This window comes from Eriocheir sinensis, chromosome 38 (genome assembly GCF_024679095.1).
Source record: "Eriocheir sinensis breed Jianghai 21 chromosome 38, ASM2467909v1, whole genome shotgun sequence".
NCBI classification, from domain to species: domain Eukaryota; kingdom Metazoa; phylum Arthropoda; class Malacostraca; order Decapoda; family Varunidae; genus Eriocheir; species Eriocheir sinensis.
Genome location: NC_066546.1, coordinates 4,658,297 through 4,677,812, shown reverse-complemented (window position 1 = coordinate 4,677,812; position 19,516 = coordinate 4,658,297). Strand labels below are relative to the sequence as shown.

The 19,516-nt window shown below is 42.1% G+C and overlaps 1 protein-coding gene across 1 annotated transcript in view; it reads left to right on the top strand.

Annotated features, from left to right (window-relative positions):
* Positions 1 to 8,250, top strand: part of LOC127008794 (macrophage mannose receptor 1-like) — a 46,491-nt gene extending 38,241 nt beyond the window's left edge. The window contains 10 exon segments of the mRNA XM_050881194.1: positions 2,274 to 2,386; positions 2,637 to 2,771; positions 3,156 to 3,327; positions 3,439 to 3,565; positions 4,641 to 4,765; positions 5,038 to 5,115; positions 5,118 to 5,192; positions 5,332 to 5,397; positions 6,154 to 6,318; positions 6,758 to 8,250. Of these exon segments, the coding sequence (XP_050737151.1) occupies positions 2,274 to 2,386; positions 2,637 to 2,771; positions 3,156 to 3,327; positions 3,439 to 3,565; positions 4,641 to 4,765; positions 5,038 to 5,115; positions 5,118 to 5,192; positions 5,332 to 5,397; positions 6,154 to 6,318; positions 6,758 to 6,834 (1,133 nt within the window). The 3' untranslated portion in view covers positions 6,835 to 8,250.
* Positions 8,251 to 19,516: the final 11,266 nt, after the last annotated feature.

Here is a 19,516-nt window from a genome sequence, read left to right as displayed (position 1 = left end):
TTCTTTCCTTCAAACGTTCCTTCCAATACCTTCATGCCCTTTTCTTTCCTTCAAACGTTCCTTCCAATACCTTCATGCCCTTTTCTTTCCTTCAAACGTTCCTTCCAATACCTTCATGCCCTTTTCTTTCCTTCAAACGTTCCTTCCAATACCTTCATGCCCTTTTCTTTCCTTCAAACATTTCTTCCAATACCTTCATGCCCTTTTCTTTCCTTCAAACATTTCTTCCAATACCTTCATGCCCTTTTCTTTCCTTCAAACATTTCTTCCAATACCTTCATACCCTTTTCTTTCCTTCAAACGTTCCTTCCAATACCTTCATGCCCTTTTCTTTCCTTCAAACGTTCCTTCCAATACCTTCATGCCCCTTTTCTTTCCTTCAAACGTTCATTCCAATACCTTCATGCCCTTTTCTTTCCTTCAAACGTTCCTTCCAATACCTTCATGCCCTTTTCTTTCCTTCAAACGTTCCTTCCAATACCTTCATGCCCTTTTCTTTCCTTCAAACGTTCCTTCCAATACCTTCATGCCCTTTTCTTTCCTTCAAACGTTCCTTCCAATACCTTCATGCCCTTTTCTTTCCTTCAAACGTTCCTTCCAATACCTTCATACCCTTTTCTTTCCTTCAAACGTTCCTTCCAATACCTTCATGCCCTTTTCTTTCCTTCAAACGTTCCTTCCAATACCTTCATGCCCTTTTTTTTCCTTCAAACGTTCCTTCCAATACCTTCATGCCCCTTTTCTTTCCTTCAAACGTTCCTTCCAATACCTTCATACCCTTTTCTTTCCTTCAAACGTTCCTTCCAATACCTTCATGCCCTTTTCTTTCCTTCAAACGTTCCTTCCAATACCTTCATGCCCTTTTCTTTCCTTCAAACGTTCCTTCCAATACCTTCATGCCCTTTTCTTTCCTTCAAACATTTCTTCCAATACCTTCATGCCCTTTTCTTTCCTTCAAACGTTCCTTCCAATACCTTCATGCCCTTTTCTTTCCTTCAAACGTTCCTCCCAATACCTTCATGCCCTTTTCTTTCCTTCAAACGTTCCTTCCAATACCTTCATACCCTTTTCTTTCCTTCAAACGTTCCTTCCAATACCTTCATGCCCCTTTTCTTTCCTTCAAACGTTCCTTCTAATACCTTCATGCCCCTTTTCTTTCCTTCAAACGTTCCTTCTAATCTTCTTTTTTGTTATTTTGTCTTTTTATTCCCTTTGGTTTCTTGGCTTTCCTTCTCTCCTTTTCCTCTTCACCTTACCTTCTGGTGTCTTCATATCTCTTCCTTCCTTCAAATTTCCCCTCCAATCTCTTCTTTCTCGCTCCTTTGTCATTTTGTTCCCTTTGGTTTCTGGTCTCCTCTCCTCTTCCTATTTTTTCTTTTCTCTTTTTCTTTAGCTTTCCTTTTTTTCTCTATCTTCTCTCTTCCGTTTCAACCACCTGTTTATTGATTTACTCTTTGTGTTCAAACTATTCACCTGTTCACTAATTAACACTATCAGTATTCAGCCACCTGAGCACAACCTAATTACCTGTCCACTAATGATCCCCCTGTCCACTGCTTAATCACCTGTCTAGTAATGACGTGACCAATAATCAGCCACCTATTCACTAATTGACAGCATGTGCAGTACTTAATCACCTGATTTAACACCTATTTACTAATTAACCATTTTTCCACTGATTAACTATCATCGTCATTATCATCCCTTACCAATTAATCGTCTGGCTCTACTTAGCCACTTATCCACTTATTAATCATCCGCCCCACTTCTTAATCACCTCTTGATCACCTGTCTACTGTTATAGTTTCCCACCTGTCTCCAAAACAAGCACTTATCAATAACCACCTGTGCGCTGAATAACCGTTACCCAAGGCACAAATAAACCACCTGTATGGCAATTAAATACCTTTCACGTCCTCTTCACCCATTGTATTTTTGTTTCCTTTTCGGTGCCCTTTCTTTGCGATTATTTTCTCCTCACCAATATAATTGTATTATTTCATTGCATTCCCTTCCCTTTGTACCCTGCCATTCCCTTTGATTTCTACCATCGCTCAGCTACCTATTAGTACCAACCTGTCCTCCCCGTATATCCCAGCCTGCCTTTCCCAGTCCTTTGTACCCTGTCATTCCCCAGCTACCCACTTAGTACCCACCACCTCCTCCTTCTAGACGCCAGCCTTCCTTTTCACTTTGTACACTGCCACTCCCTTTCATTGCTATCATTCCCCAGCTTTGTTCTAAGTACTCACCTGTACCCCCCCCCCCTCTAGACCCCAGCCTGCCTGACCACCACACCCTCAACAACTGCCCGGAGCCGCACTCCGCCTACACGCAATACAACGGGGCGTGCTACAGGGCCGTCGACACCCCGCAAAAGTGGGAGGTGAGGCTGCAGGTGTTCTGTGTCAGTGAAGGACACGTATAAAGGGATAAACTTTGTGATGGGGAAGGATGGAGGGGTGGGAAAGCTTGTCAGGCTATTGGATAGCTGAAACATTTTAGTTTTCACTCTTTTGCCTCACCTGTCAAACGCTGAGGCTATTTCAACATTTATTCTTCCACTCTCGTGCGTAGCAGTAACCTGTCAGACTGTAAGAAGACTCAAGCCTTTTACTCCTCCCTTCCTCGTGCAGGAGGCCGAGGCGACCTGTGCCGGGGAGGGCGCCCACCTCGTGTCCATCGTGACCATCTCCGAGGACAGCTTCGTTTGGGCGGCGGCGCAGCAGAACGCCTTCGCCGCCGTATGGACGGGCTTCACCAACAAGGATGTGAGCACACACTGACCATTGGTATTCTGAGCCAGGTGGTTTCGGGAGGTACATTAGGGATTATTACAGGGGGATCTTGGCCGGCTTCAAAATTATCATATGCTAGAGTCTGGGTTGATGGGTGGTCATCAGGACAGCATGTGGGTAGTTTTAGGCCACTCGGCGATTTCTGAAAATTGTCACCTTGTGGCAGCGGACGAGACTTGGACCCGGATTCTCCCGCACGTTGAACACTCAGCCACTGCCGCCCCAACTTGCACCAAGCAGTGGCCGTCGGAAAGACTTTGTTACTTCTCATCATCAGCTTTATATGAAGTAGATTGTGTTTAGGCATCCGTATACATAGCCAGTCACACAGGCTGACAGTCACCGCGTTCCCCGTAGGACTTGGAGACCTTCACGTGGTCAGACGGCTGGCCGACGACCTTCACCAACTGGGGCCGTCACGAACCCAACACCAGCCTGTCGAATTGCGTCGCCTTGGACGTGACCGACGGTGCCTGGTACACCAAGGCCTGTGACGACGCGTACACGTTCATCTGTAAATACACGAACGGTGGGTAGCAGTGTGTCGAGGGGTTGTCGTGGGTTCATGAATGTGTTAAGCATCCTATAACCATGACTAGAATGACTGTAACTAAGAGTAACATTTTGGGGTGATCGACAGCGACGGTGCCCACCCCCGACCCGCCCGTCACCGGCTACTGTCCCGACGACCGCTGGACGGACCTCAACGGCGGCTACTGTTACCTCTTCTCCAACGACACCACGACCTGGAGCAACGCCAACAAGATGTGAGTCGCCCACTGCACCCCTGGCTGTCTTCGTGCTTTCTGTCTCCTTTATTCTTCCCGGCTGTCTTCTGTTTTATGCACTGTCTCCTTTGCCTTGTCTTTTCCCTCTCATTTGTTTTGTGTCTTTAGTTTTTCCGTCAGTCTTTGTATCTATATATTTTTTTCTAACTTGCTGTCTTTTCTACTCATTGTATCAACTGTAACTTTTTTTCCACCCCCCCTTCTGTCTAGACTGTCTTTTCCTTACTGTCTTTATTTTCTGTCTTTTGCCTGCTGCCAGTTTTACTTTGCGTGTCTGTTCTGTCATTTTATTTACTATTGTCTTGCTTTCTCTGTCTCACGCACTCACACCCCTAGCTGTCTTTTTCTATTCCCTCATTCTTCTTCCCCTTCCCTTGTTTCTTTTTGTCCCTACTTCACCTTCCCTGCACGTCATGCCCCGCCTCCTCCCGCTTACCTGTCTCCGTTGCCTCACATATAGCCTGTTTCACTTTCCCCTGCCACGCCACGCCCACCACTGTCACTGCGGCCTTTTCTTTGCCTCACTTCTCTTTCCATGTCATATTTACTCCTGTCTCATACACTAATATTTCCCTTTTCTTCCACTATTGCACTTTCCCCATTTACTCCAATTCTTTTTTTTTTTCTTTTTTTCTTTTTTTACGTACGGACTACAGCGCCGATAGGCTTTCTTGATGGAGCCCGGTGGTCGGCCCCAGCCCGTTAGTGGCGCAGGCAAGTGTTTTATAATGGTGCCATCTTGCTTGGCTTATGTAACGGTGGGTTGAAATTAAGTCGTCACAATCTTATGGTACAATACTTATGCTGCCCTCCGGAACTCCACTTGATCCTCTTGAGAGAATTTCGCTCGAGTCTGAGTCATCAGGATAGCGTGTGAGCAGTTTTAGGCCACTCGGCAATGACTGAAAATTGTCAGCTTGTTGCTGCGGCTGCCGGGACTTGAACGTGGGTTCTCCAGAAAACCACGCCCGCACGCTGACCACCTCCCCTTTGGAGGGAAACCTGTTTTTGCCTCTTCTCTGCGCCGTATTCACATTTGCTTCCTCCATTCCAGATGTCTGCAGGAGATATCAAACCTGGCCTCCATACATTCGCAGCAGGAGATGTGGCTGCTCAAGCAGCGCATGGAGGTATACAACGAGCCAGTCTGGATCGGCCTGGTGGAGGTGGCTGGCGGCGGTAGGTTTTAGAAGTTACAGATATTATTTGATGATCACGGAGACACTGGTGGTTTCAAAGAGGACCTTGTCGCATTATTGAAGGCTGGAGGGCCTGCGGGGATTTCATCAGTATACACCATGGTCTGAGACACTGCAAAGTCAGCTAAATTTTGGATCATAATTACACTTCACGGTCTTGTGGTGTTGATAGGCTGGAAAGTGTGGTGATGGGCCTTGTGAGTCGTGTAAGGAGCCGATGTTGCCATAAAGGCAGAGGTCTCTCCAACACAGGTGAGGGTTGGAGCGACGGAACGAGCCTGAACTACATCAACTGGCAGACTGGGAACCCAACAGCGGGGGAGCAGTGCACGGTCGTCCTCACACCGGCAAGTGGAACGACGCCGAATGCGACGCCAAACGCTACTACCTGTGCAAGACCAAGAAGAGTAAGAGAGAGAGAGAGAGAGAGAGAGAGAGAGAGAGCATCAATATTTTGTTCACAAGTCAGTCGTATCACGCCCTCACATCCCAGTTTTCCTCGTCAATCCTGTGCATTCATTCTCTGTTTTCCTTTATTACTTTCAGTCCAGGAAGACAAACCTACAGCTCCCGTGGTGCCGACAACAACAGTCAAGCCAATCGGCGGTGGAAGTAAGTTGACGCGATAAAAAAAACTAACCTCCCACCTACACATACTCATAAGACAAATCCACTAAACTGCATCGTAAGTAATTCAAAAATAATATAATTCAGTTAACCGGAAATAATACACAAAAAACACTCCATCATCTAAAAAGAAAACACGTTCACACACATTCCATTTTTCTTTGCTTCTGCCTCTACTACCTATACCACATCAATCACCACCACCTCCTCCTCCTCCTCCTCCTCCTCCTTCACCTTCCCTTTTCTCTATATAAATAAATCGGAGGGGCACTCACAAGAGGCGGAATCTAACCTCCTCCCTCCTCTCCTATACCCCATCCACCATACCCCTCTCCTCCTCCTCCCTTCTCTCTCCCTTCTACAGACACCTCGGGGGGAATCACAGGGGGTGGCATCTATCCTCCCTCTACCTCCTATGCCTACATCACTACCACCTCCTCCTCCTCCTCCTCCTCCTCCTTCTCCCCTCCTCCTCCTCCTCCACCTCCTTCTCCTCCTCCTCCCTTCTCTCTCCCTTCTACAGACACCTCGGGGGAAATCACAGGGGGTGGCATCTATCCTCCCTCTACCTCCTATGCCTACATCACTACCACCCTCTCCTCCTCCTCCTCCTCCTCCCCCTTCTCTCTCCCTTCTACAGACACCTCGGGGGGACTCACAGGGGGTGGCACTATCCTCCCTCCACCTCCTGTGCCTCCGTCACCACCTCCCTCTCCTCCTCACCATCTCTCCCTCGCACAGACTCAGGACTCTCAGGGGGCGGCATCGCTGGCATCGTCATCGCGGTGCTGTTCGTGGTGGCCGCCGCCGGCTTCGTGGGCTACTCCTACATACAGAAGCAACCCAAGGGCGCCAGGGACACCGAGCGGCAGCGACACAGCGTCGAGAATGCCACGTATGAAGAAGGTAAGGGAGAACTGCCTGTGCTACGCGGGAGTGTGTTGGGGTGATGTGGGTTGTGTTGATTTACTTACAACTTTACATGAATATTCGGACCACAACGACCCAGCGGTCTAGACGAGGTGATCTTAAGCCTGAGTGAAATCATATCAAATCAAATGACCACCAATACTTTGCATTTCTACTCCAGCGAATGTTTAGGTGAAGGAAATGCCTGTCGATTTTTCTTTAATATTGGTAATTCTATACCTTTTTATTGTTATAAGCTGATGGTGATGACTATTTAAACGTTGATGCCACTATAGTTCTATTATGATAATGTTACTCCTGTTATGGTACGACTGCTGCTATCCTGCTCTTTATACCCCGCATTTGTCACTTACTTCATCCCTTGCCTTCACAACTGAGCTTTATTGGTTTCTTTACTCTAACAACCTCTTTGCAGGCACCAGCTCGGGCAGGGCGGGAGGGGCTGGAGGCAGCGTCAAGGTAGCCGGAGTCTCGGGCGGCACCGAAGCGTAATGAAGCACAGCCAAACCATTGCATGTAGCCCACCATTGGCTAGTTCATGTCAAATATCATCTGTACTTCATTGGTATTTATTTACCATCTCTCCTCCTCAGTTTATATCTTACCATGATCACTTATATATTTCATGTTGTTTCCTTCTTCGCCTCTTCATGCAGAATCGAGGAAACGCGACGTGGAAATAAGCTTCATTTTTTTTCTTGGAACAAGCTTCGGTTTCGTTTCCGTCAATGTAAGGTTACATAATACATAGGAATACATAGGAAGAACAGACACCAGAAGACCTGGCTGCCTGTGGCGCTACTACTAGTAATCTACGTGTGGTAGAACCACATATAGATATAAAGGGTTCCCAGAGCCTGGATTTTGAAGCAACTGGCGGCCATCTTAGGGTGACGGATGGCGAGACAGAGAAATTTAACATCACATAGTTAAATCTGCTACAAGTTACCAGCGCCTCGGCGATCCTCTGTCAGATAGACTTTTATTTTCTTGTCCATTTTTTACCCCCTGATTATTGTTAGATTGGTACATGTCATATACCATCTGAATTGGAAAAATGTGAATATGAAACTGTAAACGAAAATCTAATGCAATACAAAGTACATGAATGACAAGTTGAAGCAAAAAAGGTGAACAAAAATGTTTATACACTACCATATTTTTTTCTCATTATTTTATTGTAGGTATACCTAAGTGCAATAAATTTGTGATCATGATATACAGCAATGTCTCATCAACACGATGATAGGCTCAGGTTTCCAAAATATCATAATGGTGGCTAGCTAATAGTGGTTAAGTGTAAACATGTGGAATCATGGAAAGGTCGCCAATCCGTCACTCTATGGCGGCCGACCACAGTTACAGGCAGGAGTAGTGGCTTCACCTCTCACCGTGGCGAGAAATGGAGTTGAACCCTCTTGTATATAACTCAGTGGGTAGGACCCACCTCTCCCTCCGGCAACGTGCCAGCAGGAAATAGTTAGAAGAGAACACCATGTGCCTTTAAGGAAGAAAGGGACATGGAAATTTTACAGTAAAGAGAGAAGTAAAAGGAAATTACTACCCTTAACTTACGATACTGGTGACCTAAGGTGTGGGATAAATTTTTAAGTCTTCAGGTTGTAGGCGTGCTGCAGTGTGCCTGAAACATACGAAAAAGGGTCAGTAAAATCCTATGTCCCTGAAGTGCTTATCCAATGAAGACTTGAAGCTATTGATACTCTGTGCTCTAACTACTGTACCCAATTTTGTTAGTTCTTCTGTTACGACCAAGGAGTGTAAGGGTTTGACTCTGGTTACGATCCCTGTGTGTGTGTGTGTGTGTGTGTGTGTGTTTGTGTGTGTGTGTGTGTGTGTGTGTGTGTTTAGGATAACGATAGGAAAACATTGAATGATCGTACGTTGTTGTAATGTCTTTATAAATAAATAATTTCTGAAAAAGAGCAGTTTATTATTTTAGCCTGACCTGATCTAATAATACACCCAATCTGTAAGACAAGCTCACGGCTGAAGTCCAAAGGCAACACGAAATTGGTAACTACTTTGCGGCGCGGAAGGATACCAACACATGTAAGAAGAGACTTCAGTAGACGATTGGCAGTGCCGTGGTGAGGTAGCGGAACTATTTTCTAGATTTTTTTCGTGATTACTATCGTTTTTAAGACTTGACAAGGTAACGTGATGACTCTGGGCTGTGTGTGATCATGTCCCGATGCTGAGTTAACCGGTCGTGAGGGATTAACGTGGAAAAAGAGGAGACTTTAACATTAATTTGTGTGAGGTTGGTTGGACGGGAGGGCGAGGCAGGTGTTTACTGTTTATAGTAGAAAAGGAAAAAACAGTAAACTACGTCTGGCAAAAATTTATGATGGTAAATCTTAGGAATAGCGGCTCCTAGCGGATGCGCGCTTAGGGCACGGTGTGGTGGTAATTACAACATTTCTAGCACGTACGACGGGGTTTTGACAAGCGGACAGGCGAGTTTATGTCACAAGGGGCGTATTTTTCCACGCTGGCCTCACGATTTCTTCCAAGTCGATGGACAATGAGACTGCGAGCTCCGGGGTGAAGAAAGGGAAGAGCCCGCGCGGAAAAAATACACCCTTGTGACATAAACACGCCTGTCCGCTTGTCAAAACCCCGTCGTACGTGCTAGAAATGTTGTAATTACCACCACACCGTGCCCTAAGCGCGCACCCGCTAGGAGCCGCTATTCCTAAGATTTAACTTCATTATGTCCAGTCTGTGCGTGTTGTGGTATAAATCTTTGCTGCTACTATAATCTACTTCTTCACTGTTTCCTTATTGTTCACTTAGTGTTGGAAGAAATTCTGAAGCAAGAACAAAACTATACTAAGCACGAATTCGTAATGTAATGTAGTAGAAATACGGGAAAGGAGGAAAGTTGAGAAGCACAAATATCAGTGAATAAGATCAAGGAGTGGATGAGGAAAGACCAAAAGTTACTGAAGGGAGTAGAAGGGCGCGAAATAATGACGAATGGAAGGATAGGATGAAGCAAGACTGAGAAAAGAGGTTCGAGGCGCGAGTCTCGGCGAGCAGTGGAAGGACAGGACGAGGCGCGGCGCTGGTGAGGGGGAAGCTGCCCACGACACACCTGGGATGGAGAGACGCGTTCAAAATTAGTTCAGTTTGCCGACTCGCAGGTGTGTACAGCTAATTACCAGGTATTTAATTATGGAGGGAGACTTCTTGACATTATTTAGTTACTTTAGTTACTTTGTTGTTAATGTGGGACTTTCAGCGCTGCCTCTGTGTAGTGGGTAGTAGTGTGTATTGTATTGTCCCTCCAGACCATGGAGATAGTAGCCATGCTTGCTCCCAATAGTGATATATCGAAAATGTGTGTTTCTGCTTGTTTCCTTTTTCTTTTTCTCCTTTTCCTCTTCCCCTTCCTTGTTCTCTTTCCACGTCTTTCGTTCCTCTAATATCCCCCATGTCATTTTTCAGGCTTTTTCGTGACATGTTATTACTTGCAATTAAGCTCCTCTCTCTACGCCTCCTCCCTGCTGTTTTGGTTTTATTTATTTTGTCTTCTTTAACCCTAACTACTATACATTTCAGCGGCGGACAAACGCTGTTTTTCGCAAATATCTCCTAAACGATTCGTTGGATCAGTATGATATTTCAGTACACTACCTTTAACACCCGGACCTAATTTATGGCTGATATACCATATTGCAATGTGTGTTATGTTAGGAGTTTACTGACTGATATTAAGCCTAATCCAGTCATCATATCTAAGGTGTTATACAGAATCGGACGAGTGTGGGGTACTCGTCTAACCCCTCCACCAACGCCCCGAACAACCCCCAGACCACTCCTTCCCTACCCCAATATCGCAGCATCCCCCTCCTCGTTTCCCTCTTCACCCCCCTACTCACACCATCCCCCTTCCCCAGCCCGAGGCTATGACTCAAGCAGAGGCAAGGTATAACTCATTGACTGCCGAGGCGCATCCAGGTGTTGTACAGTAATTATCAACGTGAAATACGTCTTGCCTCCATGGAATTGTACCATGCTCTTAGTTAATAATCATATCTATACATATACACCTACATAACATTCTAATATATAATACAGTGATGGGAGAAATAGGGAGGGACATAAGAATGATGAGGGAGGCGAGGAGCTAGGGGGAGAAGAGGAAGGACAATGAGAGCGAGAAGGGGGAGAAGTAGTTGTGGTTAGGAATAGTTTGGGAGGGTGTTGGGGGGGGGGGGGCACACTTTCCTTCGAATGCGTCAACATGACTCGTCGGGTTTGTGTTATTTTCCACGAGTAAACTCCTCACATAACACATATAGTATCGTGGTATGTTAGCCATAAATTAGGTCCGGATGTTAACTGTAGTGTGCTGAAATGTCATACTGATCCAACGATTCGTTTAGGAGATATTTGCGAAAAACCGCGTTTGTCCGCCGTTGAAATGTATAGTAGCTGAGAAGGAAATGCATGGACTTTTTTTTCATCTTCCCTAATGTTTCTGCTCCCTTTCAAAATTTCTCAAATAGTCATGCGATGCCGGATTTTTTTTTTCCAGTAAGAGGCACCAACAGACTAAAAAGAAAAAAAAGAAAAGAAACAAAAACGTCCGCTACAGCGCTGCTCCCGCAAAGAGGACAGTTAAAAAAGACGATAGAAAGGTTCAGATTTGTTTAGAGAGGTGTCTTGGAACTCCCCTCTTAAACCGCTGAAGTTGTAGGAAGGCATAAGAGTATTGCCGTCAAGAAAAATATCTTGGAAGATTACCTTATTTGGTCACACGTAGAATACTCGGTGTAAGTGAATATTGTATTACTATGTAACCTTTTGTCCTTCAACCCTGCATGTGTTTCCTTTCTGGTATGATCATAACGAAAGGGATTTTTTTTATAGCCTTCTGAGATGAAATTTATTTAGAGGGAATGAAGTGTTCTACGTGAGGATAATTTGATTACACGCACACACACACACACACACACACACACACACACACACACACACACACACACACACACACACACACACACACACACACACACACACACACACACACACCATAACTGACTGCAACAGCATATTCACACGACACGGAAATCTTGACTGCTTTAATAATAATAATGATAATAATAATAATAATAATAATAATAATAATAATAATAATAATAATAATAATAATAATAATCAATATTTCTTCTACAATATCATTATTCTAACTATTTACCATTTTTATCATCTGCTACTACTATCTTGTACTACTAACATCACAGCAACAACAAAACAACAACAACTACTACTACTACCCCTACTACTACTACTACTACTACTACTACTACTACTACTACTACTACTACTACTACTACTACTACTACTACCCTCTGACGGATTCTATCCCCCTCTCTACTTTCATCTCCAGTTTCCTTTCCGGCAGTTCTATCTCTGCTGTGGTAGAAGGTCGCTGTACTCCCTCAAACCTATCAACCGTTGTGTCCCGCAGGGCTCTGTCCTATCTCCCACTCTATTGTTCATTAATGACCGTCTTTCCAAAACAGTTCTATCTACTCGTACGCTGATGACTCTACTCTGCATTAGTCATTTTTTTACAACAAAAGACCCTCCCAACAGGAACTACGTACTAGACTGGAGACTAGAACTTTTAACCTCAGAACTTGCAATCTTTTCCGATTTTGGCAAGAGGAACTTGGTGTCCTTCAACGCCTCAAAAACTAAGTTTCTCCACCTATCAGCTCGACACAATCTTCCAAACACCTATCCCTTATTCTTCGTTAACACTCAGCTGTCACCTTCTACACTAAACATCCTTGGTCTACCTCAACTCAGAATCTTAACTGGAAACCTCATATCTCCTCTTACTAAAGCAGCTTCCTCTAGGGTGGGCGTTCTGTATCGTCTCCGACATTTCTTTTCACCTTCCCAGATACTCTCAATATACATCTATGAATGGTATATATGACCGCTGAGTGCCGGATGTGCGCAAGCCCGTATCTATCTCATGAACAGCCCCGTACTGGCTAAAAGCAAAATGAAATGCTTCGTCTCTTGAATATTTCGTTCATGACCGTATTTTGCTTTCCAGCATCTCTATTGTGATGTAATTTTGGTAGATGCGCATTATTTCTGAAGGTGTGATTATTTCGACTTCTGATTTAAAATAAGTGCTTTACATACACGATGCTGTGGAAAGCAACACCGAAACTGTAAAAAGGTGTTAAACAAAGGATAAAGCGTTCCCGTTGCCATCTGATAGCCAATACGGTCTACTGCTTGCTTGTTTGGAAATGTAAACAAGAACCAGTCTCTCTCTCTCTCTCTCTCTCTCTCTCTCTCTCTCTCTCTCTCTCTCTCTCTCTCTCTCTCTCTGTCTCTCTGTTCGTAAACGTTAAAAAATAATTATTCTTTTGTGAAGCAAAATACACAGATACATATTTTATCGTGTGGGTGTGGGTGTGGGGTGGGTGTGGGGGGGGGGGTCGGTGTGTGCTTTCCATTGCCATGTTTAGCGCGGAACCTTTGATGAATTGATTTTGTGTTTGAACAGAGTATAACACGTGTGTGTGTTTTGTTTGTTTGTTTGTGGTATATTCCGATAAAGCTTGCTCATTTGTATTTTGTGAACTGGCACACACACACACACACACACACACACACACACACACATATATATATATATATATATATATATATATATATATATATATATATATATATATATATATATTATTATTTTTATTTTTTTACTTTTTGACCTATGACGCCGGAAGGCTCTCTTGATGGGGCCTGATGGTCAGCCCAAGCCTGTTGTGGCGCAGGTAAGCAAGATGGCGCTACTATAAAAACCCTTGCCTGAGCCATAATGGGCTGGAGCGGTCCATCAAGCCCCGTCAAAAAAGCCTATCGGCGCCATAGGCAGAAACGTTAACAATAAACATCTCTCTCTCTCTCTCTCTCTCTCTCTCTCTCTCTCTCTCTCTCTCTCTCTGATCATATCAAGCTTTCCTTCCTCGGGCAAGAATTGTTGGCTCTTCAGTTAATATAGTTTCCTTCGTCCACTTTTTCCTAACTTTGCGAAATACTCCTTGATGTTCTCCCGGCATTGAAGGTTTCATAAGTACTCCTTGATATTTTCTGCTACTGAAGGTTTTATAATCATGCCTTAATGTATTTTCGTCACTGAAGGGCATTATGAAATACTCCTTGATATTTTTCTGTTACTAAGTGGTTTGATAAAATACTCCTTGATATTTTCTTGTCATTTAAAAGTCTCATAAAATACTCCTTGACATTATCCTGTTACTGTGGAAGGTTTCATAAAATTACGTGACATTTACAACCTTGTGTATCAGTTGCGTACTTCATAACTTAGTATTTTACTGATTACTTAACTATTTATTCATGATATGTCTGCCATATGCTCATACAGTAATTTGTTTGTCATTTGATTAGTGAGTGAGGTGGAGTTGCTGGACATTTGCTTTTCTTTTTCTTTTTTCTGTTTACTTTGTTTAAAGAGAACGTTCTACTTACCTTTTCTTAGTTTAAGTAATTGTTGGTATTATCATATACTACATTCGTAAAGGTATAATATATTGTTTTAAAGGAAAAGATGCACTCTGCGTTTTTTGCATCTTATTTTCTTTCGGTAGAATTATGAACTTGCGGGTCTTCTCTATTTTGGTGGCCGGTCAGAAAGTGGTGCACGATTTAATAATTTGTTTTGTTTATTAATTTATTTTTTCATTCATTCATCCACCCATTTTCCCGTTGTTTTTCCCTTTTGTGCTTTCTTTTACTTTATACTCTGATTATTTTCTTCTTTCTTATCTTCTCTTGTCCATACTTATTTTATTTATGTCTGTTTGTCTGATTTTCTACCTCTTCCATCTTCCTGTGCCATGTAATAAGGTTGATGAGGAGGTGATGGTTGATGTTTCCATGGTGTTTCGTCCCTCACTTGACCCTCATATCAAGTTGAATGTAGTAGCTTTTAGATGATATTTTAGTGGTATCTCGTCCCTCTCTTCTCCTTAGTTGCGAATGTTCTAATTAATGGTCCCGGGGACACTGATGAGTTTTCAACGTATTTGTTGAGCTGTTTTGGACTTGGCAGAGCTGTATGTGTCAAGGCTGAACATCTGGTCTTATCCATTTGATTCAAATACAGACAACAGTAGAAAGCAGTTCGTCATCAACATCTTGTTCACTTGTGTATCTGGGTTCTTTCATCCAGTATGAGGACTGACCTGAGAGTTAAGGGGAAAATTAATTATTATACTTTGAAAGGCAAGCAATATAAAAATATGTACCTAAAAACAGGGGGAAGATAAAATATTTTGTGGGAGGAAGGTACCCAGGTAAATAAAATAAAAATATCGCAGCAGGTAAGCATTTTCAAATAGATGTGAAAAGTGAAGTGATGAGTAAGATTTACACGTACGCTAAGGAAATAAATAATGTGGTGGATAATGTTTTCGTCTGCAGTTAACAAGTATTTCGAGGTAAGTAACGCCTTCCAGATACAGGACACCTCTCCTCCCGAAATTGACCCCTCTTTCGGCCACCTCTTTGGATTCTTTTTAGCAGCGAGTAGCGGGCTTTTTTTTTTTAATTATTGTTTCCTTTTTTTGTGCCCTTGAGTTGTCTCCTTTGTTGTAAAAAAAAGAAAGGTGAAAAGATATCTATAAAGGTAAGGTGGGGTGGGAAGAAGAGAGAGAGAGAGAGAGAGAGAGAGAGAGAGAGAGAGAGAGAGAGAGAGAGAGAGAGAGAGAGAGAATATACAATTTGTGTATACACTTTGTTGTTAAAACTTGGTATGAATATTGCAAAGTTGATACCGCTATCTCTCTATATCTGTACTATTTTTATAACAATGTTGCTGTTGCTACGGTACTGCTATCGTTATCTTGCTTTTAGAAACTACGTTATCACCTAATTCATCCCATACTATCACAACTTACCTTTCTTTACTCTAACAGCGTCTTAATTGATTTTTTGATGTTGTTTCCTTCTCCTCCTCGTCGCATGTAAAATTTTGAAAACGAGACATGAAACACTTTTGTTCCTGTTTACAGGTTTCACTTTCATTTCACGCACTGTAAAGTTACACACAATCAAATTTGATACTGTTACGTCAAAGGATTCTAGAGGGTTACCCTTTATATGTAATCTATATCGATCAGTCAATGGGAGGCTACGCCGGGGGGTGCGCCTCGCCCACCCTAACGCCAAACCCTGGGGTTCCTCCGGGCTAATCTCCATGCCCCTTCCCATCCTGAGTACCTCATGGCAGGATCAGTCCATAGAGTAACTATATAGTTTCCTTGGTTAAGAAAACTGACTAAAATATAGTCGCCGTGGTTAGGAGAAAATTAATGTTTAAGATTCCTTGGTTAACGTGTGTGTGTGTGTTGGTAGGATTATTGAGAACCATTGAAATAATCGTACGTCGTTTAAGTCTCTGTATACAAAACAAAGTTCTGTAAAATCGCAAATTTTCTAATTTATAGTACATCTTGACTGAACCATAAGAACAATACGTATAATAACAAAACCTGAAACACGCCTTGGCACTACTTAGCCGCGCGGAAGGACATTGAGGCAGCATCGCGCTGCGCACAGCGGACGACCATCAGCTGTGTGTTGGTTTGGGGTGAAGTCTTTTTTCGTGACGGTTTCCTTGATAACAAACGTTTTTAAGACTTGACAAGTGAACATGGTGAACTTCAGTTGTGCGTAAATATGTTGAGGTGTTGAATATACCGACCTGTGTGAGGTAAATACGTGGAGATGAACGCATTCAACACTCAGCGTGTCGGCGTGTGGGGGTGTCAGCCGGCAGATGTTTTTAGTTCTTTACCGTAGAAAGAGGAAAAAGAAACCTAGTATATTCACTGTGACAAAGAAAAGTGTACTGCGCGTCATAAACAGCAAAGACACCCACAAGTGCGAGCGTGAAAATTTAGCCTATACAGAATAATAATATGGGGAAGGGTTTGCAGCGACCTCCCTCACCGTCGTCTGCGTCCTCCTCGCGGCAATATTTCCTTCCCATTTCTTGCTTTTTTGTTTTGTTTTCTTCCCTTCCCTTTTTATTTTCCTCATCTCCATTTCCTTTCTGTTGCAATAATTTCCTTTCTTTACTCTTTCACTTTTCCTATTGTTTAACTGTCGATGTCAAAAGTTATTTACCATATTATAGAGGAAAGAGAGGATTGTAAAAATGTATTCACTGTGACAACGAAAAGAGGATTGAACGTCATAAAACTTAGTAGTCTGCAAGTCCGAGTGTGCAAGTCTAGCCTAGTTCATGGCGTGGAGGTGTTGTCTAAAGACCTTATATAGAAGAAAAAGGAAACTTATTGCATTCACTGTGACAACGAAAAGTGTATTGGGCATCGTAAAACTTAGCAAAGAAGCCGAGGTGTGTGAAGGTGTAGCCTAGTGCGTGGCGTGGAGAAGGCGTTGCAGCGGGGTCATATTCCGTCGCCCTCACAGTTACATTTATTTTTATTTTTAACAGTAAAGGAGCAGCTCTAGGGGGAAAATAAATCAAAACCAAAAAGTCCTCTGTCATTGTTCTCTGTCAGTATGAAGCGTGTGTATAGAAGCGCGAATAAAGGTAATAATTCCGTGATGAGTGGCTGAGGCTTTTGTCATGGAGAGGTGCGGGAGTTGAGCAATGACGGAGAAGGGAAAGTTGAAAAGCACGAACATCAGTGATTAGTATTATGGATTGGATGAGGCAAGGCAAAAAGTTAAAGAGTAAAGTGTTCGAAATAGTGACCAATGAGACCAAGACTGAGAAAGTTAACAAGGCCGAGATGTAATGACTTGTTAGGTAGAAAAATTGTGGAGTGGATGAGGCAAGACAAAAAAGTTAAAGAAAAGAGTAGAAGTGCGCGAAATAGTGACCAATGGAAGGATAGGACGAAGCAAGACTAGGATAAAGTTAACAAGTGCGGGAATCGGCGGGCAAGAAAAGGACAGGACGAAGCGCACCTGGGATAGAGCAACACGTTCAGGTAAGTTCAGAGCCCCTGAACAGGTATTTAAATATCCTATTGATGAAGATGTAATTTCTTGGAGGAACTTTTTTGACATTTTTATTACATTGTTACTTTGCGTTTGACAATTTCGTCGTTGTTCAGGGACTTTCAACGTTGCTTTTGTGTAATGGGCAGCACTGTACATAGGGACACCGTTGATCAAGGAGCCTTTATTGGACATGCTGATATTGTATTTTGTTCAGCTTTATTTTTTTCATTTTGCTCTCCTCCCTTTCGTCGTTCTCATTCCACGGTCTTCCTTCTTCTGATATCCACATTTTCCTTTCCGTGTTTTTTTTTTTTTTATGTCTTTTGTTTCATGGTATCACCAACAAGTTTCCTGTACGCCTCCTCCCTGTTGGTTATTTATTTCGCCTCCTCATTCCTTCATTTCTTTTGTCTGTTCTAATCCTTTATTTAAGACTTGTCGTAAAGCTAAGAAGGAAATAAATGGACATTTTCATCATCTTTGCAAATGTCTGTTTGTCCTAATTTATACTTATAACATCTCACTGCGATACCGGTATAAGAGTAGGCTATAGCTGTCAAAGAGTCTAATCAGACTATAATGGAACATACTGGATCATTATTTTATGTGCTCATGTAGAATAGTCTGCGTAAGTGAACATTGTAATTGTGTGTGAACTTTTGTCCTTAACTACAAACTAATGAAAGGGAATGATGGATGGTCATATAGCCTAATGGGAATATATGTATGCAGCTATTTCCATTTCTATTATCATTATATATTGCAATTATTATATATTATTATTATTATTATTATTATTATTATTATTATTATAATCATTGTTATTATTATCATATTATTATTATTATTATTATTATTATTATTATTATTATTATTATTATTATTATTATTAATGGTATTATTATTGTGGCACCTTCGCATTTCAAGTTCATGAATGCGTGAAAATCAACTGTTGTAATAGACATTCAAGCTTATTTTTCAATAATTTATTTGAATGTTTGTTAACAAAAAAAACAACTCAGTCGTTTGCATCGATAATCTAACATACAAGCACACGGAAACACAAGCTTGTATCAAATAACATAGTTACGTCACGCTCGAACGATCTATGTTTTTTCATATTCATTGATTGATAGCTCATTTCAAGTATATTAAAAGACATCTGGCTCTGCAAGTACAAATAAAGGGTATTTTATTGATTTACTGCATGTAAATAACGATTAATAATCAAAATAACATGAAACAGTATTGAATGCGATGCTAGGCTATTTCGAATATTAGGCTACGCATGTTATTTACATGCAATACATCAACATTCCTTGTGTATAGACACTTGGAGAGCCAGATGTCACTTTATGTACCTGAATGAGATGAAATATGAGTATTTGAAAGGCTATGGATCGTTCGAGTATGATCAGACTATACATTTTAATATACAAGTTGTTCCTTCGTGTGCTTATATGGTATATTATCGATGCAAAACGGCGTGTTTGCGTTTCATATAAGAGGGCTTGATTTTTTTTTGTATAAAGAAACACTCAAATATATCACTGAAAATATATCTAAAGTTGATCTTCGCGCAATCAGGAACTCAATGCGCAGGTGCCACATCTACGTTCACGAGTGGCCAGAAGGAATGTAACGGACTACTACTACTACTACTACTACTGCTAGCCTACAACTACTACTACTGCTAGCCTACAACTACTACTACTACTACTACTACAGTCAATGTAATCGAAAAAAACATGGATTGCTTGAGCATGCTGTGACTATGTTATTTGATAGAAGCTTGTCTCTTCGTGTGCTTGTATGTTAGATAATTATCGATGCAAACAACTGAGTTGTTTTTTGTATACATAAACATTGAAATATATTACTGAAAGATAAGCTTGAATGTCTATCACAAATAAAAATGCGCAGGTACCACATCCATCAAAGTTCCCGCTTTGTTGGTGGACAGATGAAATTAAACAGACTATGCTACTATTATTACTACTATATTTATATATATATATATATATATATATATATATATATATATATATATATATATATATATATATATATTTTTTTTTTTTACATATGGCCTGTAGCGCCGATAGGCAATTGTTTATAG